Consider the following 27,880-nt stretch of genomic DNA (forward strand, 5'->3'; position numbering starts at 1 on the left):
TATTAATATGACGTAAATTGGGCTCTGATCATGGCGCTTACCATGGGCTAAGGCCCATAAGGTGGGTTATTATAGTGTTAACTATAAGTTTAAGGCCCATTAAAATGCCTAAATTTTGGGCTCACCGAACCCGTTGACCACTTCACAAACGGCCCAGAGATGTTTTCCTTCTCTCTCTTAATTTCTCTGAACATCCTTCCTTGATTTCTTTTTCTTTCAACCAGTTGATTCTCAGCCCATAGTTTTTTATTAATCGATCATTTTTTTCCTATACAACGCAGTTTTAAAATGTTCAAAATCGTGCCATCACAACTGCTATGCAGTGTGTAACAACGGTATAAGCCTATTAAGGTGTCCAAGTTACAACCAAAAGAAAAACCCCGCAAGATGGATACAAAAATTACAACCAAAGCAAACAATTCAAGACTCCTAGCAGAATATTCATAGCAGCAGAATATTAGAGGGAACCAATTCAAGACTCCTAGCAGAATATTCTTAGCAGCAGTATGGGCAGACATACCAAGTTCGGCCACATGACAGAAATACTTTATAACACTTTGGCATGCGATAGGAAATATCCATATTCATAAATGCTTCTAAACAATGCAAGCCATAAATGTTCAAGCCTAATCACGATTTCAGTACTTGGGTGGCGGCTGCTGGGTTGGCAACAACCCAAATCTCTTCTTCAGGAGAACTCTTTGCCTAGAGTACTTGTCATCCGGAGAAAAGCGAGCTGTCCGTTGAAAGAGGAAACATGGAAAGCACAATAGGAATTAGAATGTGCCTTAGAGTCATCTAGATGTATAATATAATTAAAGAGAAGCTAAAAGAATAATGAGAGCGATAATTTCTGAAGGACCAGGAGAGTAGGGGGGCAAGAATTTTCCGTTTATTATCACTCTCTAATAAAACTGTATCCATTCTTAAGAATTCGTCATTTAAAAGCTAAGCAAAAAAAGGAACACTTTGATCAATGCCTCTATTCTTTGACCACTTGGAAAACTTGTGTTATTGAGGAATAAAAGAAAATCATAAACCAATTACCTGGATGTGCGGATTGGGTTGCCAATCCCAGCGGTGATTCTTTCTGCATGTAAAGATCCAATCAACATGAAAAAATAAAGAAAAAAATATGCTGCATGGTGATGAAGAGAAAACAATAGGCTAAATGGCAAAAATTGGAAATGCATATAATATATGTGGTTTAATGGGACTAACACGATTATCATTACGTTAGATATTATCATTGAACTAACACAAAGGAGTACCAGGATCACCTATGGCATATGGCTTAAAAACTACTTCAATCCAAATTGAATGGTAGCACTGTTCGATCGGTTCTATCTTACAGGGACTAAAACTAGATTTCAAACAACCAAGGCCAACATCAGATTACCAGCACCGTAGATTTTTTTCACAGGGTACTATGACTACTATGTCTGCATAAGCTACTGTGCGCACGCACATTTGCTTTGGAATTTGGATTTGCGTCAAGAAATGTAAGCACTCGATTTCAGACCTGTTAATTCCTCAGGGACACAAAAGTGTCCTCAGCATAAATCTAGATGCAGCTGCCTCACAACAATTTATATTAGACTAAGCATCAAGAGACAACTTTCATGGAAAAAATTAGATTGTCCCATCAATCTTAGAAAAGCCTAGAGAATACCATCAAAATTGACCTACACAAGCCACTGAAAAGAATATATGCCAAAGTAGCAAAGTTACATTTTAAAAAATCTTCATCAAGTTTCAGAAACTTTGAAAGGAATGTAAAGAAGCAAGCTTTTCAATACTTATATTTAATGTCTGACTTTCGAGATTATTACTTCTAAATTCTAACCTACATGGTAACAATACTTGGACCTTAAAAAGTTCATGTCAGAAAAGAAACCAAATCCATTCTATGGAAAAACCCTAACATGTCAATCATGCTTTCAAGGCATTTCTCGAGATTATGGTAAAGGAAATGTTCCAAATGGTTTCAAGGTTATCCATAAACTTGTCACTCAGAGCCCCCCTCAAACCCCCTTCCCAAGGTTACCAACCTCAGCACCATTCACCTACTCTCTCCCAAACATTGTTAATAGCTCTCCCCTGCCCTCACTCTAAAGACCACCAAACCTCCCAAATCCCTTCCCACTTCCTCGAAATCGTAGCAGAGAAGATCAATCACTACAGAATACATCAAATCGCAGTATAACTTATTGAATCTACGACTAGTAGTAGCCTGTGCCAATGACATACCTTGGTTGTGTAGACTTTGTCGCCGTTCTCGTTTATGTAAAACTGAAGATACATTGTAACTAGTTTCTAGCCCTGTATTAGATAAAATAGATTTCAATCCTCCAGCAGCAAAATATTTATTACGAAAACAAAAGAAAACCAAAGAAGACAACAAAACAAAATCTGTGGCGCAGCGAAGGTTCAACACGAAAAGCTGCAAGCGCCAGAACACACACTATAAACAAATTACAGAATCCCTACCGACGCGTAAAGAAAGCCTTACCTAGTTCAATTGGTAACAATCTGGTTCGGTTTGAGAGCGACGATAGTCCAAGTCAAAAACCCTAGAATGATCTGCTAGGGTTTAGCGAACTACAATTATAAGCAGGAATGCAAAGTTGATCCCCTAGGGCTTTCCTTTTCATGGCCCAGAATAAGGCCCACATTTATCTACACAGCCCAGCTAACATCACTGGGCTCTCTTTTCAAGGCCCAGAGTGAAACGAAAATTTAATTACCTTGCTTTCTTTTCATGGCCAATAGGGTCCAAGTGAACCAACAACAGCCTCCCCACGGCCCAAGCCCAAAGCCTGGAGAGGAAGGGCAATACCGTAAATACATCAACCTTTCTCTCTTTGCAGTTGACCTTTCTTCTCTGAATCTCTCCCCACTCTTCCCACCCACGTTTCTGCAACTTCTATTGACACCTTCCCTACCATACTCAGAACGCTAAGTTACACCTAACCGACAACGATTCCAGTAAATCTTGTTCTGAAAGTGCATTCCTTTGAATTTGCTTCCAAACGATGTCGTTCGAGGAGGACGAAGAATCGCTCGAGCAAACTCTTCTGGTGGTCCGTGAGGTCGCCGTCTACAAAATCCCTCCCCGTTCCACCTCCGGCGGCTATAAATGCGGGGACTGGCTTCAATCCGACAAGATCTGGTCTGGTCGGCTCCGGGTTGTATCGTGCAAGGACCAGTGCGAGATCCGGCTGGAGGACCCAAACTCCGCGGAGCTTTTCGCTGCTTGCTTCATCAAGCCCGGGCAGCGAGAGAACTCCGTGGAGGCGGCCCTTGACTCATCGAGATACTTCGTGCTAAAGGTGGAGGACGGCCAGGGGAAGCACGCCTTCCTTGGGCTCGGATTCGCGGAGAGGAACGAGGCATTCGATTTCAATGTCGCGTTGTCGGATCATGAGAAGTACGTACGGCGAGAGAACGAAAAGGAGACCGGAGAAACCAGTGGCGCCGACAACCACATCGATATTCATCCGGCGGTCAATCACCGGTTGAAGGTACCTCGCCAAATTTAAAATCTTGCTTCGTTTTTTCATCTTCTTTTGGAGAATTTACATCATATACTGGTTTGGGAAATATCAGAATGGTAAACAAACTCAAAGATCATACATGATTGATGATATTTGAAATCAGGTATTGTAGCTCATGTATGTAACTACATTACTGTCAATATCAGAATCTCTTTGTTAACAACTTAGAACAAGCAGCCGAGCTTGCTTTTATGTTGTTATTATCGTTGAAACTTTTTTTAAATTGATTCTCATCGCTGTCTCCAGTTGGTGGAAGAAGATTTTGGTATTGGTTGTTTCACTGCTTGGTTCGGGCTCTGGGCTCTGGCTTTTTGTTGGTTTATATCACTACCTCATTATATTTCCTGCTATTATCTAGCCATCAAAAGGGGTAATGATTGTTTTCATTTTGTTTCTGTCAAAAGGAAGGTGAAACCATCCGGATAAATGTGAAGCCCAAACCATCTAGTGGAACTGGCATGCTTTCAGCTTCCGGACTTTCTGGAGGAGCTTCCGGAAGTGGAAAGCCTAAGGCTTTGGCTCTTGCTCCACCGCCTGGTGGGGCTGGAAAAATTAGGACTCCTCTCCCGCCCCCTCCTAATGATCCTGCTGCTGTTAAGAAGACTTGTGCTAGTCATGGTGCTGGTCTCAGTGCACCTAGTGAGAACAGAAGAAGATCTGATCCTTCGTTAGATCTTTCTCAACTTGAGGTTTGCCTCCTTGATCATCTTGCATCCTCCTTCAGATTTTAAAGATAGTTTGTTATTCTATAATCTTTTCATTCTCCAAATAGTTGGTAGTTTCATGTTATACTATTCTATTTCTTCCGAGAAACAATGTGCTTTTGAGAATGAACTTGATTTTGGGGAGTACTAAGGTTTTTGCTGTTCCTGTGGGGAATTGGGGATCATTCGGTTTCAGTTGAAAAGTATTGACGTCTTATCCAACAAAACTTCAAGCTGTTTCCTATGTTTTCCCATCTTGATTGTGTCGGGCTAAACAATATACTATTTCTACTAAAAAAAATCTCCTCAAAGGTTGCAGTCATGTATGTTTATTCACCAGAGAGGTTGGATCTTTTTCCTGCATATTTTCTTCCTGAGTAAGCCTGGTTAAAAAAAGGTTAATTTACTTCTGTATGTTTTATGTTTAAATCATGAGAGTGTTGATTTTTGCATTAAATCTGGAACCTCTTTCATATCTTGTCCCAGACATTTCAGTCTCCCACTAAATGTTATGCTTCCCGGCTTGTGTGCTTGTAGCAATATTTATGCTTGTATGTAGATAAGGGCCTATGCTTACTTAGTGTGAGATTGTTTAAATAGAAGTTTGCATGCAACATCTATACTTGTTTGATTTTGCAGAGGAATCTTCCTTCGGGATCAACTTCAGGATCGGCCAAAACAGCTGCATCTGGATGGACACCTTTCTAATTATGTGTGCGTTCATCTAATTGAGGTCTTGTTTGCTGATTTATTCCAAAGGAAAAGAATGAAGGAAAATGAGTATTGAGAAAGCATAGGTACAAAATGCTTCAATATTTGGGAAAATTTGTCTTGTGGAGTATATTGATATGCTTCTTTTGTCATACCTGAACTCATAAGCTTTTTGGCTTCTATAATAGAGAAATCAATTGTGCGGCTGATTTGGCTCTTGTAAATTAACATCTGCTATCATCTTCAATCCATTTTTAAATACTTGTCATACTACACAGCATAAGAGCATTCTTAAACCTTGCGTAACTTCCACATAAAGATTAAGAGCATTATCCTTGACCTCGCAAGCATCATAATCTTTGCGATTTTCATGATTTTACAGAGTAATTAGAGTTTGATTATCCAAATGATGATATCAAATCTGGAATTTGGAAAAAAAATTCTATTCGTCAGCTTTCTGCAGAAAAAAATTTTCTGCTTCAGCTGATCACGATTAACTACTTGAAATTCCTTGACAAGGACTGGAACTACATTGATTTAATGTCATCTCTTCTACGTTTACTCCAGGAGCATAAGTCTATAACCTCAATCTGTACAGCAAAAGAGCATTCACTGTGTACTGTGTCAATCCAGAAAGCGGTATCCAGTGAACTGCTAACGAGCTTTCTAGTTACATTTCTCCAATGAAAACAAATTAAAAAGAAACGCTGCCTGATCAAAATTTGAGATCCTCAAAAGAACACGGCGGCTGACTTGCCAGGTTGTGACCAGTGGTGAAGACCTATTGTCAATTCTTTTGGAAATTTGCTGAGTGCCACCTAAGGTCACATGATTAGTTGATTACTGCTGTAGATACTCTGGCTTTAGAACCCATCGCGATCCATTTGGGTCTTTCTCCAGTGTAGCAAGTTCCTTCAAAAGATTCTTAAATAAGGGCAAATCTTTGGAGGGTATTCTGTCCTTGAAGTGCTGCACTATGCTGGCAGAATCTGTGCTTCCTCCTCTTTGTTGTATGAATGTACAGATCTGACGAATCAACACTTCAGGCTGCACACTAGTTGAATTGTGAGATGAAGCAGAAGTCCCAGAATCTAAAGATCTTGCTCTGTGAGGAGGACTTGAAGCCAAGCCAAACTGATGCTCTATTGCAGCACCAACAGCTCTCTCCTCGTTTCCTCGGATTCTAGCCAGTAGTTCAGCCGAGGACAATGCCTTCCCAGCGGATGCTCCAGCCGCAAAGCTTTTTGAATTGCTTGTCTTATCAACAGATGCTATTGACGATGACTTGATCGACTGAGAGTTCACCGATGAACCAAATTTTCGGCGAACTGAAGATGGTGCACCAGCTGTTCCTGATTTCCCAGTCCATGTTGGGACTGATATACTGTCACGACTACGAAGCATTCGTGAAAGGCGTAGTGCTTCTGCTGCTCTTTGTGCAACTTGAGAAGCTTCCTCCTCAAGCCTCATTTTTTCTTCTTCGTGAGCATTTATAATGACATCATGGTTCATCGCACTCTGAAGAAAATGAAGAGCAGAACACCAAGTGAGGGGAAAAAAAACACATTGCAGAAAGAGATGGCCAGAGGGCATAAATGGGGCAATATTAGGCTCTTATGCCTGCTGTAATCACCGTATGCACCAAAGACATGCCATACTAGAAACCAGAAAATATTGGGAAATCACATAAAATCTTATCACAAAAAAAATAAAGACGCCCAGTGGTTAAGGGTTTTGTAGCTTTCAGTTAGACACTGCAACCAAGCAACAATAAAAAAAAGCATCACTTTCAGAAAACTTGGAGCATTCTTGCTGAGATGCCTGATAAAGAGTTACGAGTGAATCTGGTTGTGATTCCCGTGGGATAATAACAAGACAAACAACGAGATGTCGAGAACTTACATGTATGCCCTGGGCATCAAAAAGGCTCCGCAAAATATTTGTTTCTTCATCTCTTTCACCATCACTGCGCTCAGCCCTTTCCTCGCCTTTCCTCCTGGAGGTTCCAGTCTCTGTGTTGGTCCCATTCTCACCTGCAGCAGAATCAGTATGATGTGCAGCAGCTTTGCCACGTTTCTTCTTTTCATATTTCTCCGTCTGAGCCCCAACCACATTAACTTCTTGAGACAACTGACCAAAAATATTAGATGTTTCAGTTGATCCATTCTCTCCATCATCGTTCAAAGTGAAAAGATCCTTCATATCCCGAGATTTAAAGAACCTTCTCTGCTGCGGGTTCTTCAAAATCTTATTCGTGAGAAAATGCTTATAAATCTGGCGATGGTAAACCTTCTCCTCAATAGTTCCGCGAGTAATCAACCTATATACAGTAACATCCCTTTTCTGACCTATACGCCAAGCACGCTCCCTTGCCTGTTATAAGAAAAAGTTTCCCCTTAAGTCACAAGTATGTGGATTGAAGTGTAACAAAGACACATTTCCATAAAAAAAACTAGAGACGTGCAGTTTAATTCTAAAAAAATCTGAATAGATTTCTAAAATTGATAATGAATATCATGATTAAGTCGCGATACTGCAAGCATAAACAACATTTGCACTTTTGAAGACTCCTTGACTGAGACAATATGAAATTGAATAGCTAAATTATGAATGAACTAGAATATTGTAGACATGCATAAGAATATGAATGACAATTTTAATGAAGTCATACGATCAAATCCCAGACATATACCTGCATGTCATTTGATGGGTTCCAATCAGGATCGTAAATGATCACCCTGTTCGCACCGGTTAGATTGGTACCTAAACCACCAACCTTTGTGGTTAAAAGGAAAACATACACTTCATCTGAGTTATTGAATTCATCTATTAAGGGCATTCTCTGTTTTACAGAAGTAAGGCCATCCATTCTGCGGTAGTTATAACCACAAGCGATCAAAAAATTCTCAAGAATATCAAGCATCTGTTGAGTTTGTGAAAAAAGCAGCACACGATGACCCTGCTCCTTCCAAACCTTAAGCACTTGAGCAACCACTTTCATTTTGCCACTACGTTCAGGATTCCCATAGTCTGGATTGTGGCATGAATGTTCTCTCTCAAGCAAATCAGGGTGGTTGCATATCTTACGCATTACATCTATTCCATAGAGGGAGTTTTTATTTCCACCTAGTATCTGTTCCACGTCAGAGCTAGCAAGAAACGCTCTGTACACAGATCGTTGCTCTGGAGTGAGGCTGCAGAAGAGGACATGCTCAGTTTTTTTGGGCAGGTAGGCACTAACATCAGCCTTCATACGCCGGAGTAAATAAGGCATGATCAAGTCACGTAGGACCACAGCACACCTGGCAAGCATTGCCAAAAGCAGTTCAATTTAAAAATAAATAAATAAAAGAGGAAGCAAAGAAATATTCATATATTATAAAACTTGTTAGGACCCCCAAGGTTCATGAATTAGGTAAGTTACAACATTTCCCATAAAAATAAAACTCCACGAACAGAGTATTTTTGTGTAAAGTTCAGTCATTCAGATATATCCAAAAAAGTTCGAGACGCATCATAATGCACACCTGTAAGCTGTAGATACTTGTAGAGGCGAAGCATTGGCATAACCACCAACAGAAATGGGAACAGCAAACTCTGCCTCAAATACAGGCAAGACTCCCAATTTTCCAGGGAAGACAAAATCAAACAAAGACCACAGTTCACTTAGCTTGTTTTGAATTGGTGCACCAGTCATTATTATACGGTGGACAGTCTGTAGCTGTTTGCAAACCAGAGTAATTTCAGCATTTGGATTTCGAATCCGGTGTCCTTCATCCAACACAGCATAACCCCATTCAATGTCACGCATTTTCTCCCCCAGTAGCCGGAGTTGCTCATATGTAGTAATAAGCAATCCAGATTTTAATTTTAAAACTCGATTTACCAAGGAATCCCATCTTTTAGTGTTTTTCAAAGACACATTTCCTTCAAAATCACTGTCGACTGAAGCGTCACTTTCATAAGCTTTGGCAAGTTTCTTCTTATAGGATGGTTCCTGAGCAGAATCATGCAATATCTCCACATGAAAGTCTGGGTACCACTTGCGAGCTTCCCTTCTCCATTGTCTTAAGAGTGTAACAGGACAGACAACAATGCTTGGTTTGTACATATTACTGAAATGTAATGCTCCAAGAAAAGATATAACCTGGATAGTTTTACCAAGACCCATCTCATCTCCAATTATTCCACCTGCTTTTTGGCAATGTAGTTCCCACAACCACTGCACTCCCACCTTTTGATAGTCAAAAAGTCTACCAAAAATGGTCTCTGGGATTTTTAAGCCGCCTTCAAGAGTTACAAAATTAGTTTCCTCTTCATCTGCATCTTCACCAGCCTCTTGCTTTTCTTCTTCACAACTGGAAGTTGCCAAGTTGTCTATTGCACCTTCTGCGCGATACCAACCAAGACTAAAGTTATTGTTCCATAATACCAGGTAGCAACCAAATGATTGATTGACAGAAGGTGGAGGTATTAGCAAATACCTAGAATATGAATTTAGCAAATATATGTCCACAAGGTCGCATACAAATTATTCATAGAAAAAGATCACATGCAAATTATCCATACAAGATCAATTTTAAAATTTATGAAGGACAGATGTTCTATGGATAATTTACTACAATAAAAGAAAGCATTTATAATCTTACAGTTCATGCTCCTCAACTCACCGGTCCCATAATCAAACATTTGGATTATATTATTATATGCGCCAATTCATTGTGGATTTCCCTTAAAATAGGTTACAGATATAGATAAAGAGACACAACATCTTATTCTAAATTAACACTCAATCAGTCACCAAGAGTTCAGGAAACCAACATTCACTTACATGTATACACCCTCACGAGATTTTTTTTGCTAATGTAACAACAATGACACAGCACCCAAACAAACAATTCACTAAGCAAACAATGAGAGAGGTGATAAATCAATGGACTAAGAAAACTTGTAGCTCCCCGGTGTTTTCTCCTGCTCAGAATCAAATCTTCTCAGTTAGGAGTAGTGGAGTACAGACACGAAGAGGAAGTTTGAATTAAATAAACCAAGAGGAAGTTTGAATTAAATTGACCAACCACCAAGCTAGATATACATACTATACATACTCAAAGCCCTGAACTGAAAGCTGAAAACATTAAGACCTAAAGCTTTCGGCTGCCTTCAAGACCTAAAGCTTCAACAGCAAGAATATGCACCTTGAAAAACTTATTATAATGTCGCTCCATGCATTTTCAAAGTCCTGAACCGAAAGCTAAAGACCTCAAGTATGAGCATGACATTAGTTCCATACTCCTGAAAAAAGATGAGATATAAATGCTTGAAATCAAGGACAAATTCAACTCCATTGAAATATGAAATGCCAATTAATGTACCAACAAACCAGACAGTGATTCTGCTACATGTGATGGAGAAAATACAGAAGCATTTAAAATGGAATTTCCACTTATAGGAATTCAAGAAGCCACAAGATTTACTAATACCTGATAAAAGCAACATAGAACATACCAATTTCTTCCAAATAGCTTTCCTCCTGAGAAATTCGCTTTCTCCATTTCTTGTCAGGCAAAGGCCGTCTCTCTTTTCCTTTTGAACCTTTGCTTTTCTGCACCTCACTTTCGGGAATTTTCAACGGGGTCTTTAGTCTGTGAAAAGGAAAAGTTGGTGCATCTTGCTTTGGCAGAGCTTTTGGATCCAGCAACTTAGTTGCGGGCCGTGCCAATGCAGCATCTGCCATTGACTGAACAGTCCTATCGATAATATCAGAAGCAACATCGTCACTCTCATTGTCTTCCTTGGTGACATTGTACCCATTAGATGGTCCTGGTTCTGGTTGTTGAAGACGACGCTCAAAGCCCTTGAGCTTATGAAACGGAGTTAAAATTCCTTTACGAATCAATTCATCCCTTTCCTAAGACATAACTAGCTTACATTAGAATCTCTAAAATCATTTTTTTCAAAATTTATTTTCCTCATATCCACTAATGCCTTTTGTACCAGATCAAATCTAATAAAGCGACACATGAATAAAACTGAAAAAAGAAATAGTTCTACTCACTGTTTCAACAAACCCAGCAGAAGCAGCTCCCAACACCACACCAAAGTCAATATCAACGTCATATGAAACTCGTTTATGTCGTTTTTCCTGATTATTCCCTTGTTTCTGAACTTCTTTTGACTTTCTCTTCGGCCTACGTTCTTCCCTCACTATACTTTGTAACAATTTTTCAGGTTTGATACCCTTGGAAGTATCACCATTACAAAAATCTGAAAGTTCTTTCTCAAGTTGAGCTTTAGTGTGCTTAAGGCTTCTTAGTCGATCAGCAGCAAGGGCATGGTGAAGGGATAAACCATTAGGAGAAGCCTGAATGCCACTTTTATCATCCTCTCCATCTCCTTGGTCCGTATTATTATTTCCATCCTCAGCATTGTCTTCACCATGATCCACAGTGGATGCGACAGCATTTATTTCGAATTCTACGGCCTTCAATTTATTGTACAGCTTCAAATGGTGGGAAGATGATGAATCAACACCATCCACAACACCAAAAGCCTCCTCTTTCACGTTCCCTCCTACGTCATTGGTGTTCCCAGAATTGTTTTCAGCCTGACATTAACAGTGGCTACTGTCAAACTGAAATATCTCAACAGCATTTAAGCACTTCACTGGAATTTAGCATATTTCTCATGCAATTAGACATTGACTAAAAGCATGCAATGCATTTGCTCAACATCTCACAACAAACAGAAGAGAAGGAAAGAAATGGTGACCGAAGACTGATACCTCTGCTAATACGTCACGTTCAATATCATCAGGATTCGCTGAAGTGATACCCAAACTAGTCAGCAGGGCTCTATCCTCCTCCTCTTCCATGGAAATGCATCCAAGGTTACATGACAAAGCAACACAGCACCACAATCTCGCTGCATAGCGCATCAAAAACAACATTAACTCAAGTGATTAAAACCGATTTTATAAAGCAACTCATAATGAATACAAACCTAAACTTTAGAAGCCGAATTTTGCAAAATAAATAAATAACGAATGACAAGAATTTGCAGCGCCGGAGATAAATTGCGATCCGGAATGAAATCGAGAATTCTCGATCCTGGGAGCTCAGATTCACGGATTTCAAGACGTGTCCACACCGTCTCTCCGGGTTCTTCAGCCTTTTATTTCGTTTTTTGGGTTCTGTCGTAATCTCCTTCCCGGAGCGAGGTCGTCGTATCGTACCTCGTCTTCGTCGTTCTATTGTTGCCAAAAAGTCCGGCTTTTCTATCACGCGCTCCGGTCAAGCAATTCACGAGTTTTAAGCTTACCGTCTCCAGCGGCCGCCATTGCGGCCTTGGCGTCTTCCCCAAGAATTAGATACACGGATACGGTGCCGTATCGAAATGCAAATAAATTAAATTCTCTTTTTGTTTTCTACAAACGTGGCTCCACCAATCGGTTGCCACGCGTTAAAACATAGATGCACAGATACGGTGCCGTATCCAAATGCAAATAACCTTTTTCTCAAACGTGGCTCGACAGTAAGTTGCCACGTGTAACAAACAAGTTCGCAACTACCAAACCCCGCGCGCAAGAACGAGCGCATAAAGTCACCGGAGACGACGCGATTAGCTCCATCCTACTGGATTCACGTTGCTCAAAAATGGCGGACAAGGTTTCAAGATCGGGAGAGGAAGAAGAGAATGGGAAATCGAGCAGTATCAGCGTGTCTGGCATGCAATTCGGATACGACGGGCAGCCTCCTCTTTTTGTGGAGTTTAACCTTAACATCTTTCCTGGATCTCGCTGCCTTCTTGTTGGCGCTAATGGATCCGGTAATGAATCACGAGTTTATGTTTTTGTAGTTATGCTTGGATTTTAGAGTTTCTCCTCTAATTTTGCTCTTATTATATCCTCTGTGTTGTGTTGTTGGGGATTTAGATTATAAGAGTATTTGCATAAATCATCAATCCAAATGTAGTTTCGTCTTTTTTTAGCTGAAAAAGACGTAGCTAAAATTTATTTTTTTTTGTTCACTGATCATATGAGAGCCTTGAATAACCAGATGTTGCGACTTTTGAGTTTTACATTGTAGTGTTATATACATTGTTCGGGAACTTAGGGTCTCTAGGAAGTATTTATGTAATTGAAGATTTTGAAGGAGTATAATAATTTTCGTGAGATATTATAAATCCATATATTATTGAAGATGCAATACATCTTATATGTCTACTCTGACTATGCAAAGAGAAGCAATTTGCTTCCTAAAGTTCAACAATTTTGTGGCAATGTTATACACTATAGAGATTTAGAACATTTCTGTAAGATGCTATTAAAGAAATTATTTTTTTTCTTACACTCCTTTGTATTGTGTAGGGAAGACAACTTTATTGAGAATTCTGGCAGGTAAACATATGGTTGGAGGAAGAGATGTTGTGAGGGTGCTAAATCATTCAGCTTTTCATGATACTCAACTGGTTTGTGGTGGTGACTTGGCCTATTTGGGAGGTTCTTGGAGTAAAACCATTGGATCTGCAGTGAGTTTAGCCCTTACTCTCTCTAACTGTCTACTGATCTCCTTATTTATGGTTTCTGAATGAAACATAATACAATTGCATAGATCAGTGATAGAGCTGACAATATTTGTCAATCATTGAACATATGATTTGTTGGGATTGTCATCAACGTCTTACTACACAAAACTCTTTTGTATTCTAAGAAAAAGACTTGCTATACTATAGCTCCTTTTCACCTCAGCTGGTGAAGACTTGGGTGATATTAATGATTATTATAGTATAGTTATCACCTTAGCTAGATTATGTTACAGAAGAGCATGATCATTTTGTTGGTGTATTACGAACACTAGTTTTCTCATCCAACTGGTTTTGCACATGTTTTGGGGGTGTTAATTTGTGTGTTCTGTCCTTTTCTTATTACATTCCTAAGATACAGTTTTCATTTGAAATCAAATGAAAACTACAACTAGGAAGATGCCTCTAAAACATAGGATTCTTTTCAAACTATATTCAGGTAAAGTTTTGAGTATCTGGGTCGAGAATCTCATGACGATTTACAATTAGCTAGTATTTTCTTGTCGAGTTCACTCTAAGTGCCGTTGAGAAATTCGTTCTGAATAGAATTCTCTTGGCTATCTTCTAGGGAGAGGTTCCACTCCAGGGAGATTTCTCTGCAGAACACATGATATTTGGAGGTTTGTTTCTTTATTTTTCCGCCATATGCTGACACAAATGTGTAAACAATGTTGCAAGCGCCTTTCTTTTTTTGGTGGGTGTGTGTGTTTGAGGGGGGGGGGGCCTCTATTAAGAATTGCCTTCTCGTTGTTTAGATGCAAAGACATTGAGATTGCTTGATCTTCTTTGCTGTCAGTTGAAGGTATTAATCCTATCAGGAGAGAGAAGTTGATAGAGCTGCTTGATATTGACCTGCAGTGGCGAATGCATAAGGTATCTGATGGGCAAAGGCGCCGAGTCCAAATATGCATGGGTCTTCTTTATCCATTTCAGGTAGTAAATTCAACTTATTATCATAATTATTTGCCATATGGTTGCATGTTTTGAGTCAGTTGCAGTACAAATGCAGCAAGATTAGTGTAGTCCTTTCAAGAAAGGGGAAAAAAATAAGTTCAATAATCCATATTAGTCTATTGCACGAGTACCATTTTTTAATCTAAGAGTGCATAAATGTTTCTTTAGGTAATTTATTCTATGTTTCTACTCTTCAGATCTATTGGACTTTTTCACTGTTATGAGGGTCAAAGTTTCAGCTTCTTCCTGCAGTCTAAATGACATTCTTTCATGGATATAGTAATTTCAAAGTATTCATATTTTGATTATTCATTTGATTGCTAGTTAAGCAAGCTAAAGCAGTTCAAATTCAATTTTGCAAGCCTTGACCTTACTACACGTTGGAAGCCATGATGTGATTATGCCATATTGTTTCATGTGCTTGCTTAGATTAGTGAACTGCCTCATAGTCTCAACATTTTCTCTTATGAACTATCATTCCAACAGGTTCTTCTGCTAGATGAGGTTACAGTTGACTTAGATGTTGTTGCTAGGATGGATTTGCTCGACTTTTTCAGGGAAGAATGTGAACAGGTATGATTTCCTTTTTCTTATTTCTTGCCTTCGGGGATGTCATTTTGATCCAGGGGAATACGAGAGGGATACACAAGTAGCGCATGATGGTCCTGGAGATATACCCTAGTGGATAATTCCCATGAAAACTTAACCTTTTGAAAGTGTGTCGAATTGATAAATATTTTCTTTCCACTATAGCTAATAAAAACTACATTCCAATTGTATTCCACTGATATAGATATGCTGATGTCTTTTAGTAAATGCTACTTACTGCTTTTGTGTTTGGAATAAACTAATAAGTAGGTTCTTTGCAGGACAGACTATTACCTCCATCTTGGAACTTCTGACATAAATATCAATTCTCTAAATAGATTACATGAATGCTGTGGATTTTTTGAATATTAATTCAAATAGTATGGGGTATGGGTTGTTTGGAAGAAACATCATGATCATATACTTGTTCCGATGATCTACTCTCTGTCCATAGTAGAAAATGTGACAAGCTTATAGATTTTCAATTCAATAGATGATTTTCTTATAGCTATTTTGGTCATTATCTTATTTTCTTATTTTATTATACTTAACTGATGATGATGCATTAACTATAGAGAGGAGCTACCATTGTATATGCAACCCACATTTTTGATGGATTGGAGACATGGGCTACCCACCTAGCGTACATTCAAGATGGTGAATTGAGGAGGTCTGAGAAGTTATCTGAGGTCGATGAGTTGAAAAGCTCTACCAATCTGCTTTCTGTTGTTGAGTCATGGCTCCGTTCGGAAACCAAGCAAGAGAAAAAGAAACCTATTACTGCATCTTCCCTGAACCAAAAGACCTCACCCTTTGGTTCTTCGCCTTTCACGTCATCCAGACATATGGCATACTACCGCTGATCGCTTAAGTCAGCTAGTTTATACTTTATATGTAGGTTCAAGTTAAAGTCAAGATACAAGGAAACCTAGAAAGACCTTGTACGTTGCTAGCTGGCCATTTTTTTTATTGAGGGTAATGAATAAAGGGGCAGGCAAGCGATATTCTTTGTGGCTCACCTTGGCTACATACAGGATGAACTGATAGTATTTCTTGAGCTAATACTACTGTAATAATTTGTTATTATTGTTGATGAAACGATTAAATCTTTCATTTGTAAGAATATTATACGATAATAATTAATTAAATTTTCTGGGTTTTCTTCTATTTCTCTTGAAATAACTTTATTTTTGCTAGAAGCCTGTGCATTTCTAGACTGGTTAGTGCACTGTTCATTGATTAGTGGTAAGGCTTTCAATACTCTGTTTCGTATTCCTACTTATTGTTCCATTAAATTTTGAAGGCATTTACAGATTCAGAAGATTATCCTCTTCTCTTCCCATCATCTGGTAATAAAATAGATTCATTGTTGCCGCCGTCAGACGGTACTGAGTTTGTTCTGAACTATGAAGTGTTTGCCACTCCATATAGTGTTAGAAAATGCAGAAGCAAAGGATAACAAGATAGAAGTGTCAAGCTCAGTCACTAGTGCAAGCAACAGAAGCTAACAGGTTCAGACAGTGAGTGAAGACAGCTCTTCTTTACTTGCCTAAAAATGAGTTGGGAGCCACAGTTTGATGGGTATACTTCTCCAACTTCCACTCAACTACCCATCTAAAAGCAACATTTTCCTGTGCAGATAATTGTCCATTTCATGTTGTTAGCCTCGCATTCCTACTTATGGTGCCTCTGGTTATATAACTATAACTGAAATACCTACTTTTCAGTCTTAAATTAGGAGATATTAGGTAGTTGTGGATTAAAATGCTTTTTAACTTTTACAAGTGTGTAAGTAGCTCTACTAAAGCAGGAATCACTTTGGTCCCATAAAAATGCCCTTATTGCAAGAAACCCATGCTTTACCCTATCTGGGTTTGCATTCCCCAATCGTCCCAAGAAAGACAAAGAGATGGAAAGTCATGTCAATAAATATGGACTCGGGACGTCTTGACTTTGATTGTCAATGTGAACAATATTTTTGTGGCCACATGTTGAATTTTGGCTCAACTTATCATGTCGTAAGGTGAGAAACTTATGCACGACCAATAGTATTTTGAGTAAGTATCATGTTTAAGCATTGATTCCAACTATGCTTACTTCTCTACTAGAATTCATCACAAATGCATTCTTTGTCTGAAATTGATTTTTTCTAGGGATTGGGTGGTACTTATTTCGATTTTCACTAAGAGCAATTCCTTTGTCGCAACACGTTGAGTTTTGACTCAACTTACCCAGTCATAAAGTGACAAACTTATATGCATGCGAGCCTAATGTTTCGAGTTTAAAACTATATTGGATATCTCCACCAAATTAATGCATGCTTTTATGAGGTGGAAAATTTTTATGCACGTAGGCCTACTATCCGAAATTAGACGTATATAGGATCTAAATTCTAAACTCCACCAAATTCATGCATGCTTTTTTTATAATTTATTTATGAATATACACTAAAATTCATGCATATTTGTCTAAACCGTAAAAGACTATTTATTTCTGCCTCTCACGTCGTCCATCCTAAACCATTTATTTATTTTTGAAGTTTGTTTTAAAAAGAAAGAATAGAACAAAATTATTGTCAAAGTTTCAAACATACTGCAAAAAATGAACCAAAACAAATGCCCAAATTTTCTTTTTAAAAAAAGAAAAACTGTAGAGAAATAAAAATAGAAGAAATATTACTGTCATGGAAGTAGTATGGGCAACCCAACCTATATAATATGCAACGAAAGAGAGAATCACGCGGATAACACAGAGATTGTCACAATCTATTAATCGTATTATTATTTCATATACACACCGTAAGTACCGCTCCGTATTCTGTCGTTGTTTGGGTATTTGAATTGTAATTATTTCCTCTCTCTGTCTCTTCTTTTATTTTATTTTTCCTGTATCCTTGACACAATTTTCGCGGTAATCCGATTTCTCTGCCTGGCTATTGCTTATTTTCCTCTCAATTCTTTCTCTTGTTTTCTTCGTTTCTTTGGTTTTGTTCGTGATTTTTTGTGAATTTTCGGGGTCCTCATTGAGGTGGTGAAGGTAATTTTGATTATCCATTGTGTTCCTTTTGTTTTTTGATGGATGAATTTTGAAAAAATTGGACGTGGATTTGATATCAGATTTGGATTTACTGTGTTTGTGAATGCGGTTTCCTGTCAGGTTATGTTGACTTTTTTTCTCCAATTTTCTTATGGAGTTGGAAGAGCTGACTGAATTTCTTGTGTTTTCTTTGCAGGTTTTGAATTGTTGAGGGAATGTTGTTAGGTAGTAGGAGTAGTTAAGGTCAGAAAAAGCAGAGAGAGATGGATTCGGCGAGGAGTTGGTTTCAGAAGTTTCAACCGCGAGATAAGTTGAGGGCATCAACTAAGAACAAGGAGACCTGTGGGGAAGGGGAAGAGGAAGGCAATGCACGAACAGCAGCAGATGACGAAGCTCTCTCCAATATCACAAAGCAAAAGGTTGCTGCGGCCAAGCAGTACATCGAGAACCATTACAAGGAGCAAATGAAGAACCTGCAGGAGAGAAGGGAACGGTTAGGCTTTCATGCTCCCTTTCAAAGATTTACGAAGTATATATAGCTTTGGCATGGCAATTAAAATGCAAATATGAAAAGTAGAGCATGACGTATGGTTGTTCCTTATATAAATTGTTGAAGGTTTATGGCCACGCATTGGTTTGTTTATATTTTGTTTCATGTAGCTAGTGTCACTCAATCGTAGTCTTGTCGTATTGATACTTCGTGTGTGAAAATCATTGTTGTGAAAACTTTACTCTTGTCGTATGTAAAACTAGTTAAACTATGAGGTTTGTTTATATTTTGTTCCATGTAGCTAGTGTCACTCAGTCGAAGTCTTGTCGTATTGATTCTTCATGTGTCTGCATGTGTGAAAGTCATTGTTGTGAAAACTTTACTCTTGTTGTATGTAAAACTAGTTAGCCTATGAGGTTGTTTCATTTGTCGGTACTGAGTTCTGAGATTATACTTCTCTTTGATCAGACGAACTATCCTGGAAAAGAAATTGGCAGATGCTGATGTGTCCGAGGAAGATCAAAACAATTTACTTAAGTTTTTGGAGAAGAAGGAAACTGAATACATGCGCCTTCAGAGGCATAAAATGGGCGTCGATGATTTTGAGTTACTGACAATGATTGGCAAGGGAGCATTTGGGGAGGTATTCTTTTTTTCTTATGGGGATAGCTGTTGTTGTTTGTTAAATTCTCCTTATTGATGTTCTAATTTGTTATTGGCACTAGCTTAGTACTCAACTGCATCTATTGTTTGTGTTACGACAATGACTTTGTCTGATATGCTCAAGATGACTAAAATTTTCATACCTGATGTATTTTATGTTTTATAACAATAAATGATGGGCAATTGCATTGCATTAGCTGGCAACTGCATTTTATTGCCTTTTTGTATTCCGAGATACTGAAGACTTGGCAGGTTAAGGTGGGAAAGTAGTAAATAGTTCGGAATACACATGTCCACACATTAATTTGGCTGCTAGCATCATAAGGTGACTATTTATTAGGGCACAGATGGTAAATATTTGCGTTTATTATTGTGCTATAATAGTTTAAGCACTAACGGTGTAGATCCCTTATCTGATCAATCTGTCATGTTTGCGGTAGTTATATTGTTTTCGTTGTTGGATGTTGTCGAGGATTGAGAATTTTGAACAGGTTGTCACTCTTGGTTAAGAAGTTAAGATCACAGAATCTCTGAAAAGTGAAAACTCCAAAATTTTACTATAATACCAGAGAACAAATAAGTAGAACAAAATGACAAATGTATGGTTCAATTTTTCTTAGGAGATTTACTCATTATTCCATGGATCCGATCCGGCGTGCATAATATAAGCTGAACAAGTATAAATTGCAACCTAATAAAAATAATTGTTCCTTTTCTGGAGATATCAATCTGTAATATGGCATCTAATATACAAGTTTGAATGAATTGGTTATTCAAAATGAAGCCTATTAATAGGTTTTCTTGAGACCTGGTTATGAGTTCTTACCAAAAGCAAACTGCCGCTTATCCTCTTGCGGTTCTTTTTATGTGGTTGGCCCAGTTGAGTGGGAATTTTATGAGTTACAAGTCTCTAAAATGAAGGTCCGCCTATGTTACTTTTTGTAGAGATCCTAATATTCTGAATCGTTTATGGATGCATTGCACTATTGCCAAGTAGGAGTTGTTTCTTCACTTGACAGCACTGAGTTGCCTCGTTTAAGGCTATTTTCTTGTGCTAGGAAGTGAGGTGGTTTATATTTGGCATTGGAGATTGTGTGACTAGAAGATATGGGTGATTTTGGAAGCGGCTTTCCTTTGCCTTGTGTATGATTGAAGAAAAAGGTCACATGTGTGAAGGAAGTTGAATTTGGGCTTAATTTCCTATATATCTTTAACATGGATTTCTGATGCAGTCTGCCCTCTGATCTGGGTTCTATTTTTTTTTTCTTCTTTTATAGATTTTCTTGATGTCCTTGCTCTTAGGGCTTTGGTAGTCTCTGATGCTTTAAAGTTATGTTTTGTTTTTATTCTATACTGGATGGATGCTGAAACCCAAGATCCTTCAACACCCCAATCAGTTTCAGAAATTATATAATGAAAAGGTTTTTATGATTTGAGACTTTCAGACTCCAAATTAGTGTGCGTCCTATGATTCTTTCCTTTTTGCCTTCTAATATAAACAACTCTATGTTAGAATTGGCTGCCTAGTATTGCATGCGATTAATGTTGATGGTTGATTTAGTTTAGAATTTAAATTAAGAACAAATCTGTAATGCTTCTTACTTGTATTCAACTAACAAAGAATCTCTCTAACTAAATTTGGGGTTTTTCTGTGCTGTCTTTACCTGTTCATTAGCTTCCAGATGCAAAGATTTATAGCTAGTAGCTGAAGGATATTGAAAAAGGGGAATTATATGTGCATATAAATCGCTAGAGTTGTGAAGGAGAGAGTGAGAGAATGATGTCCATATGATGTTGCTTTCTGGTGCAGGTTAGGGTTTGTAAAGAGAAAACAACTGGCCAAGTATATGCTATGAAGAAGCTGAAGAAGTCAGAGATGCTTCGTAGGGGGCAGGTATTCATTCTACCTGGCTTGATTGATGATATCGCTAAAATTTTGATACTACATATTTATTGTCTATTGGGTTGTCATTTACTTAGGTTGAGCATGTGAAAGCTGAAAGGAATCTGCTTGCAGAGGTTGACAGCAACTGCATTGTCAAACTCTATTGTTCTTTTCAAGATGATGAGTTTCTTTATCTCATTATGGAATATTTACCTGGTGGGGATATGATGACTTTACTCATGAGAAAAGATACCTTGACTGAAGATGAAGCCAGATTTTATGTTGCAGAGACTGTTCTGGCTATTGAATCTATCCATAAGCACAATTATATTCATAGGTTGGTGGGTAAATGTATATGATTCAAGAAATGAAATTATATCGAACAAGCATGACAAACATTGCTGCTGACAATGTACAGGGATATCAAGCCTGACAACTTGCTACTTGATAGATATGGACACTTGAGACTTTCAGATTTTGGATTGTGCAAACCTTTGGACTGCAGTACTCTCCAAGAAAAAGATTTCTCAAATAACAATCCTAATGGGGCTACACCGAATGATGAACGCCCTGCCCCTCCAAAACGCACCCAGCAGGAGCAGCTACAGCATTGGCAGAAAAACAGGAGAACACTTGTAAGTTTTTCTGCCATTATGCATCTGACATCTGTCTCTCTTTGTCCTCTGATCATGCTGATTTATATTCTGAATATATTTAAGAGAACTTGGTTCTTTTTGCATTCTGTAAAATGGCTCTATGAATTTTTTGGGGGGTAACTTGTTGGGAGTATGAGATAATTTTTGTCTTTCAGTTTAACCACTAATATTGGGGCATTGCAGGCTTATTCTACTGTTGGAACACCAGACTATATTGCTCCTGAAGTACTACTGAAGAAAGGTTATGGGATGGAATGTGATTGGTGAGTAATCAATGTTGCTTAGTGAAAAGGTGGGGTGCAACCCTTTTGAACCAGAATTTCAAGGTCTATGAGCAAACCTGTGGACTAGTGGTAAAGTTGTTTGAACACCATCTAGCTGTCACATGTTCAAATTTTGGAATAGCCTTTTCACAATGTGGGGATAAGGCTGCAAACATCTTGTCCTTATTCGACACTACCTCCACCATGACAGCCTTCTGCACCAGAGTTGTTTACCTTTATAATTTTAATGTTTTAAACCAGTTGTCTGTAAAGGTTAAGAAAAAAAAGGGAGGGGGTTGGGTTCCTTTCTCATTGAAGGTTCTATCATTTCTTTCTACCTTCCATATTTCTTTTGCTTTTTCTACCTTTCATTTTGGCATTTCAGATTCTGTCTCATTTGTCACATCTTCACGTGTGCGATAGTGTTCTGCTAATAAATTTTTGCTTACCACTTCGATGGGAACATAATTGAAACAGTACGATTTCTAAGGGATTTCTGGAATGCCTTAATTCTCTGTAGAGTAATTTATGTATTGGGACTAATTATTGTTTTCTCGTAGGTGGTCGTTAGGTGCTATCATGTATGAGATGCTTGTGGGCTATCCTCCCTTTTATTCTGACGACCCAATGTCAACATGTAGGAAGGTAAATTGAGAAATATTGATAGTGAGGTTTCATTTTTATCCTTCCATCCCCTGTAACACGTGAATAGTTTCTTTGATGCTCTATTTGGAATGCTGGTTCCTTCTTTGAAACTTTTTCCCTGCTAGCTGTTTCTCTTTTATGGGGGTTATTATTCGCATTTTACTTGTATTTTTCTATTGAGTTTTCCAGCTTCAGCTTGTTTTTTTTTCAGTGAAGAGTGATTAAACATCCTGATTGGCCCTATTTTGAAAACAGTTTGGCTCATCTAAAATGGCAGACTTCTGTTGAATTGATCCTGTGTGATTATATTCTTTTTTTTTCTTTCTAAGAATTCATCTTTGTTACTTGATACTTAAAATATGAGCTGCTGTATTCCTTGCCCATGAGGCCTCCTATTTTTGACGTACTCTTGGATTTTCACTGGCTTTACTTATCCTTAATTTTACCTGAACTTGGGTTTTAATTTTGCAATTTCTGATCCTAGCTTGTTGCCGTCACAATTAAAGAGTAAAGACTCGTAAATTTTCTAAGGTGGACTTATCTAGCCTGATCTTATATTCATGCACACATATGCATGTGTACATTCTACGTATAGGAATGTACCGATATATATGCATGTGTTTGTCTAGATATTCAAGTATATGTGTGTGTGAGAGAGAGAACATTTATGTAGTGCGAATATTTATCATGCCATATAACTTTTCATGCATAAACATTTCGTTAGACCTTGATTTTTTGGATCTCAGGGAGTTGGACTATAGGTTGTCAGAATTTCTTGAAGGGCCAGTTTCTGCATTGTTGTTGAAATGGATCCCTGATTTGCACAGTTTTCTTCAGAAAGAAATTATTGGTTGTAAACCATGGTTATTGTGTCATGAGGTCCATTGTGACTAATGTCATCTCGAGTTATTAAGATGGTTTAATTTGTGGGCATGACTCATGAGTGAAATGTGGCTATCTAGTAGCACTTGGTAATGCGTAAATTATCAACCGAAAAGAAAAGATTAGAAAGAAATGAAATTTAAGGATAATGAAAAGTAGTTTTAGAAGGATCAGAATGGAATTTAAGTTCACTGAGAAATGTTGATATTTTCCTAACTTGTGCAGATAGTAAACTGGAGAACTCATTTGAAGTTTCCTGAAGAAGCAAAGTTATCACCCGAGGCAAAAGATATTATCAGTAAACTCTTGTGTAATGTCAACCAAAGATTAGGTTCAAAAGGCGCAGATGAAATAAAGGTGTTGTATAGTGTGTCCTATTCTAGATTCTTGGATTTAGTCCTTAAGCTGGTTGCAAATGAAGGGAATTACCTTTCTGTTTTTCTTTTCTTTTTCCCCCCTTCCCAGGCTCATTCATGGTTTAAAGGTATTGAATGGGAGAGACTATATCAAATGGAAGCCGCATTTCTTCCCGAGGTCAATGATGAGTTGGATACTCAAAACTTTGAAAAGTTTGAAGAGGTATCAATATTTTCTTGTTCAAGTGAAGAAATGTTTACTTAACAGCTTTCTGTGGTAGTCATCTTGTTCTCCTCTCTCTTCCTCTTCTCCTTCTTCTTCTTAAATTGTTTGTTTCTTTTGCAGTCTGAGCACCAGACTCGATCTTCATCAAGACCCGGCCCATGGAGAAAGGTAAAGTTTGCATTATGATGTATTATTTTTCATGACTTACTCATGGCTTTTTGATAGCATTTGTACGTGCTGTTATTGAGCAGTCCTCATTGTTAAACTCTCTCAGTTTGCCCTCATCGATAAGACCTTTTCTTTATGAAGCAGCAATATAGTTCGCTGTAGTTCCCATTAATTTTGTAAAACTTCTCCTCATGGATGCTCTAGCATGCTGCAGTTTTGTAGCCACATGGGCTTAAAAGTTAAATCAGGCTAACATTAGTGCATTTTTAATTGTTAAGGAAATAGCAACATTAGTGCATTTTTAATTGTTAAGGAAATAGCTTGGATTTCATTTCATTTTAAGATGACCCAATGGTAGAGTCGCGGAGTTGCAACCTAGAGGTCACAAGTACAATTCCTGAAACAACCTCTCCACATATTAGGTGGGGGAAAGGTATGTGTTCATCTTGCGTGTCCCCAACCCCGCCTACTGTGAGAGCCTTGTGCATGAGCGTCATTTATCTTCTGCTGTTTAAGATTTTGAATTAAGATTTATAATTTAGTTTTCTGCTGCAAACCTCGGGTTTGGAAATCAAATAAAAGGCCTGCTCCGGAAAACCATCTAATTATGCGGAAAGGATCAATTTAAACCCTCTAATTAAAAAAAAAATCAAATGCAAAAGACACGTTATAAAGAAAAGCATATATCACCTTGACAAACACATTAATGGTTCCAAATGCAATTTTAGTTGAATTCAAGGTAAAGATTATTGTGATTGCTTCCAAAAAATAATTAGAATACCTGATGTTCTGGCTGGTCTTTTCTATCTATTTTTTTTATTCTCTCAATTTTTCTCCTCTGTTTTGCAGATGCTCTCATCGAAGGACATAAATTTTGTGGGGTACACATATAAGAATTTCGAAATTGTCAACGATTATCAAGTGCCTGGGATGGGTATATCTTTCTCTCTCTTACAATCACATTAATTATTTGGTCTGTGTTACTGTGCTTGATAGAGTTTCATTTTGAAGAATGCATGTTTTGTTCACTGACTGCTATATTTTTGGTTATGGGTGCCTTCCATTGTTCTTTGGATGGATTATTTGAAAAGATTAATTTCGTGCATATAGCCTGTGGGCTGTGTATTGTCCATAGCTCCTTGCTAACTATTTTAAAAGCACAGTCTGGGCAGCATTTTCTAAATACTACGATTTCTATTCAAAATGTAAATAAAGGTCCTTCCCACTTGGCGGACTGGAAATTTTTTAAGTGTGCAGGTTTCTGTGTACCATTAAAAAGTATTAAAAAAAGTGTTGAGAGAATTTTCCTGCACTTGGCATTTTAGACTCATACAGCAATTTGAAAACACCTAATGCATAATGAATTCCATTGAATTAATAATTTGGAAGGATTTTTTGATCTGCTGGCCTCAATCCTATTGCAAGTAGCAATTTGATGTGTTTTATGTTTTTTACGTAATTATCGTCTTGGTATGATCTTTCAATGTGAAGTATTGCAGTTTTCTAGTTATCTATTCTTGAAGTGGTTAGTTTGAAAAAGACTTTCTTTGTATTCATTCTTGACACTCACATGTTCGCCTCTCAAATAGACAACCACTAAAAGAGAAAAAAAGGACCTATCATATAGCTGGTTATAAATTTATTAGTAGGATTAGCATAACGGGCTGCATTTTTATTAGTGGGGAATACAGCATCTTGTCTGGTTTGGGTAACAAGCTGCATCATCTTAAAATTGACAAACTTGGAATTTTGTTCATCTGGCCTTGATGCTTTTTGATTATTTTTTACTGTGGCAACCATTTCTTCTGGGAACTAATTTCAAATACTCTTACAGCGGAGTTGAAGAAGAAGAATACCAAACCAAAGAGGCCATCCATCAAGTCACTTTTTGGTAGGCATACATAAATCTTCTCTGCCATATTTCTCAAAAATTTACCCTTAAATCATGGAAATAGTCTATTATCATTTAAAATTTTCCTTTAACCTTTTCCACTTGGAACTCTGGCAGAATGCGAGTCAGATACATCAGAGACGTCGGATACTGCCAGTAACGATCAATCAGTTCAAGGGAGCTTTTTGAATCTCTTGCCTCCCCAACTGGAGGTTTCTCCAAGTCAGAATAAATCCCAGTAACCTTGCTCACTGGCTGACCGTATTATGACATTATGAGTGGTTAGATGTAGTAGTTCTTGACGCCGCCTTCCATATTTTGATTCGTTAGTTGACTTGAGGTTGGGTTGGTGGAAACTCAAGCTCTGAGCCTTGTGGAAGGGTTGCTGGGTTATGAAGCACTATTTAGCTCCGGCCCAGGTACACTAAGAATTCTCTAAAAAAGATTTTCCTTTTCAGTTCTATGTGAGATGAACGAGAAAAATGTAAAACCTGGAACGTAAATAGTATTCCAGTTACATAGGTTATGTAATTTATTAGTCGTTTTTCGTTCGCAAAATGTTGTACAAAAAGAGGCTTACTTTTACTGTGTATACAGAATGTTCTTCTGGGTAAGCATAGCAAAACATTTTGTTTAATCTGTGCCATGACTAGGCCAGTTGGCCCAACGGTCACTTTATGACCCCGGCGTCAGTTTTAAACTCGAGATGATCACCCCGTACATACAGTGAACCACCAAAAGCAATTAGTCAGCATGAAATATTTTATTGATACCTTCTAAATTATAGATCACAAAAAACTATGAGTGATTTTATTTATTTTTTATGACATGAGAACATGTAGTTATTATTCTTCATAAATGTATTGGGTAAATCACGAGCTGGCGTAATAACTCGCAAACCATGTGTCTCAAACAAGCATGTTATAATAATTCTATAATAAATGAGCTTGGGTCACACATCGGACGGTCCCTGTTGCCTGTTAGCCAAGTAATTTCATTTTCTTGATACAGGACAGTGACAGACGCAAATGCCACTTCACCAAAAAAGAAAACATAAAATAATTAAATTTTAAAGCAGTAAATTTTGGAGAAAATGTTTGCAGATACCAATGGGCTTATCTGTCTAGGCTTCGGCCCATTAACATATATGGGCAAGTTTGCCAATAGATGGGCCAGCATTGAAGAAAGAGTCTTCAAACGGTTGGTTGACTAATAAGTAGAAGATATAAAATGTGATATGAAATATTTTTACATTTAATACTACAATAATGGTTTATAGATGGGTTCTCAATGAATGTAGATAATTGATAAATATCAACAATATTACAGTTACAACAATACACATATAACATATCATCTATATATCATCAAAGCATGTATTGAATATCTGTCTTTTTATGAGTAGATCAAAGAAACACAAAGGGAAACACAACATAAAAGAGCATTCAATAAAGAGGGACCTGTCTCACAGCAAATATATATACAAAAAAAGAATATACAGTATAATTTGGAACGACCATAATACAAGAAAAGCGTCGGAAGATAATCTATACGACACAACATGATATTGATCTAACACTTTTTTTTAAAATTGACAACGATATCATACAAATTTTCCATTTTGA

General features: G+C 37.8%; 5 protein-coding genes across 7 annotated transcripts; 3 read left to right on the plus strand and 2 right to left on the minus strand.

Annotated features, from left to right (window-relative positions):
* Positions 1-360: 360 nt before the first annotated feature.
* Positions 361-2,649, minus strand: LOC120011575 (H/ACA ribonucleoprotein complex subunit 3-like protein). The gene is made up of 4 exons (XM_038862721.1): positions 2,513-2,649; positions 2,251-2,322; positions 1,048-1,090; positions 361-736 (listed from the first exon to the last, which is right to left on the minus strand). Exons 2-4 carry the CDS (start codon positions 2,302-2,304, stop codon positions 639-641), a joined length of 195 nt encoding a protein of 64 aa, XP_038718649.1. The 5' UTR covers positions 2,305-2,322; positions 2,513-2,649; the 3' UTR covers positions 361-638.
* Positions 2,650-2,914: 265 nt separating this feature from the next.
* LOC120011572 (uncharacterized protein At1g03900-like) lies at positions 2,915-5,181 on the plus strand. The gene is made up of 3 exons (XM_038862720.1): positions 2,915-3,524; positions 3,962-4,246; positions 4,901-5,181. Exons 1-3 carry the CDS (start codon positions 3,036-3,038, stop codon positions 4,967-4,969), a joined length of 843 nt encoding a protein of 280 aa, XP_038718648.1. The 5' UTR covers positions 2,915-3,035; the 3' UTR covers positions 4,970-5,181.
* A 218-nt stretch (positions 5,182-5,399) lies between these two features.
* LOC120011571 (protein CHROMATIN REMODELING 8) lies at positions 5,400-12,329 on the minus strand. Its single transcript, XM_038862719.1, has 8 exons — positions 11,972-12,329; positions 11,754-11,893; positions 11,028-11,576; positions 10,478-10,880; positions 8,500-9,361; positions 7,665-8,274; positions 6,875-7,345; positions 5,400-6,490 (listed from the first exon to the last, which is right to left on the minus strand). Exons 2-8 carry the CDS (start codon positions 11,841-11,843, stop codon positions 5,813-5,815), a joined length of 3,663 nt encoding a protein of 1,220 aa, XP_038718647.1. The 5' UTR covers positions 11,844-11,893; positions 11,972-12,329; the 3' UTR covers positions 5,400-5,812.
* A 218-nt stretch (positions 12,330-12,547) lies between these two features.
* LOC120010268 (ABC transporter I family member 21-like) lies at positions 12,548-16,261 on the plus strand. Of its 2 annotated transcripts, XM_038861012.1 has the most exons (6): positions 12,550-12,796; positions 13,338-13,498; positions 14,121-14,172; positions 14,349-14,485; positions 14,993-15,079; positions 15,670-16,261. In XM_038861012.1, exons 1-6 carry the CDS (start codon positions 12,625-12,627, stop codon positions 15,955-15,957), a joined length of 897 nt encoding a protein of 298 aa, XP_038716940.1. In that variant the 5' UTR covers positions 12,550-12,624; the 3' UTR covers positions 15,958-16,261. The 2 variants fall into 2 exon arrangements, with proteins under 2 accessions (XP_038716941.1, XP_038716940.1); XM_038861013.1 differs by lacking the exon at positions 14,121-14,172 and having other exon boundaries at positions 12,548-12,796; positions 14,411-14,485.
* Positions 16,262-17,764: 1,503 nt separating this feature from the next.
* Positions 17,765-26,890, plus strand: LOC120010737 (serine/threonine-protein kinase tricornered). Of its 2 annotated transcripts, none has more exons than XM_038861557.1 (14): positions 17,765-17,892; positions 18,327-18,623; positions 19,089-19,263; positions 21,094-21,177; positions 21,264-21,505; positions 21,587-21,803; positions 22,008-22,087; positions 22,648-22,732; positions 23,840-23,971; positions 24,080-24,193; positions 24,317-24,364; positions 25,214-25,298; positions 26,199-26,255; positions 26,373-26,890. In XM_038861557.1, exons 2-14 carry the CDS (start codon positions 18,394-18,396, stop codon positions 26,495-26,497), a joined length of 1,674 nt encoding a protein of 557 aa, XP_038717485.1. In that variant the 5' UTR covers positions 17,765-17,892; positions 18,327-18,393; the 3' UTR covers positions 26,498-26,890. The 2 variants fall into 2 exon arrangements, with proteins under 2 accessions (XP_038717485.1, XP_038717484.1); XM_038861556.1 differs by lacking the exon at positions 17,765-17,892 and adding an exon at positions 17,920-18,130.
* Positions 26,891-27,880: the final 990 nt, after the last annotated feature.

The sequence above is a fragment of the Tripterygium wilfordii genome, chromosome 12, assembly GCF_013401445.1.
Source record: "Tripterygium wilfordii isolate XIE 37 chromosome 12, ASM1340144v1, whole genome shotgun sequence".
Lineage (NCBI taxonomy): Eukaryota > Viridiplantae > Streptophyta > Magnoliopsida > Celastrales > Celastraceae > Tripterygium > Tripterygium wilfordii.

Coding starts and splice junctions, on each gene's coding strand:
- LOC120011572 (XM_038862720.1), top strand. CDS start 3,036: ATGTCGTTCGAGGAGGACGAAGAATCGCTCGAGCAAACTCTTCTGGTG. Junction 3,525..3,961: donor CGGTCAATCACCGGTTGAAG/GTACCTCGCCAA, acceptor TTCTGTCAAAAG/GAAGGTGAAACCATCCGGAT. Junction 4,247..4,900: donor TAGATCTTTCTCAACTTGAG/GTTTGCCTCCTT, acceptor TTGATTTTGCAG/AGGAATCTTCCTTCGGGATC.
- LOC120011575 (XM_038862721.1), bottom strand. CDS start 2,304: ATGTATCTTCAGTTTTACATAAACGAGAACGGCGACAAAGTCTACACA. Junction 1,091..2,250: donor ACAAAGTCTACACAACCAAG/GTATGTCATTGG, acceptor CTTTACATGCAG/AAAGAATCACCGCTGGGATT. Junction 737..1,047: donor AACCCAATCCGCACATCCAG/GTAATTGGTTTA, acceptor TTCAACGGACAG/CTCGCTTTTCTCCGGATGAC.
- LOC120011571 (XM_038862719.1), bottom strand. CDS start 11,843: ATGGAAGAGGAGGAGGATAGAGCCCTGCTGACTAGTTTGGGTATCACT. Junction 10,881..11,027: donor CTGCTGGGTTTGTTGAAACA/GTGAGTAGAACT, acceptor GTTATGTCTTAG/GAAAGGGATGAATTGATTCG. Junction 7,346..7,664: donor ACCCATCAAATGACATGCAG/GTATATGTCTGG, acceptor TTCTTATAACAG/GCAAGGGAGCGTGCTTGGCG.
- LOC120010268 (XM_038861012.1), top strand. CDS start 12,625: ATGGCGGACAAGGTTTCAAGATCGGGAGAGGAAGAAGAGAATGGGAAA. Junction 14,486..14,992: donor GTCTTCTTTATCCATTTCAG/GTAGTAAATTCA, acceptor TCATTCCAACAG/GTTCTTCTGCTAGATGAGGT. Junction 15,080..15,669: donor TCAGGGAAGAATGTGAACAG/GTATGATTTCCT, acceptor CATTAACTATAG/AGAGGAGCTACCATTGTATA.
- LOC120010737 (XM_038861557.1), top strand. CDS start 18,394: ATGGATTCGGCGAGGAGTTGGTTTCAGAAGTTTCAACCGCGAGATAAG. Junction 18,624..19,088: donor CTGCAGGAGAGAAGGGAACG/GTTAGGCTTTCA, acceptor CTCTTTGATCAG/ACGAACTATCCTGGAAAAGA. Junction 26,256..26,372: donor ATCCATCAAGTCACTTTTTG/GTAGGCATACAT, acceptor GAACTCTGGCAG/AATGCGAGTCAGATACATCA.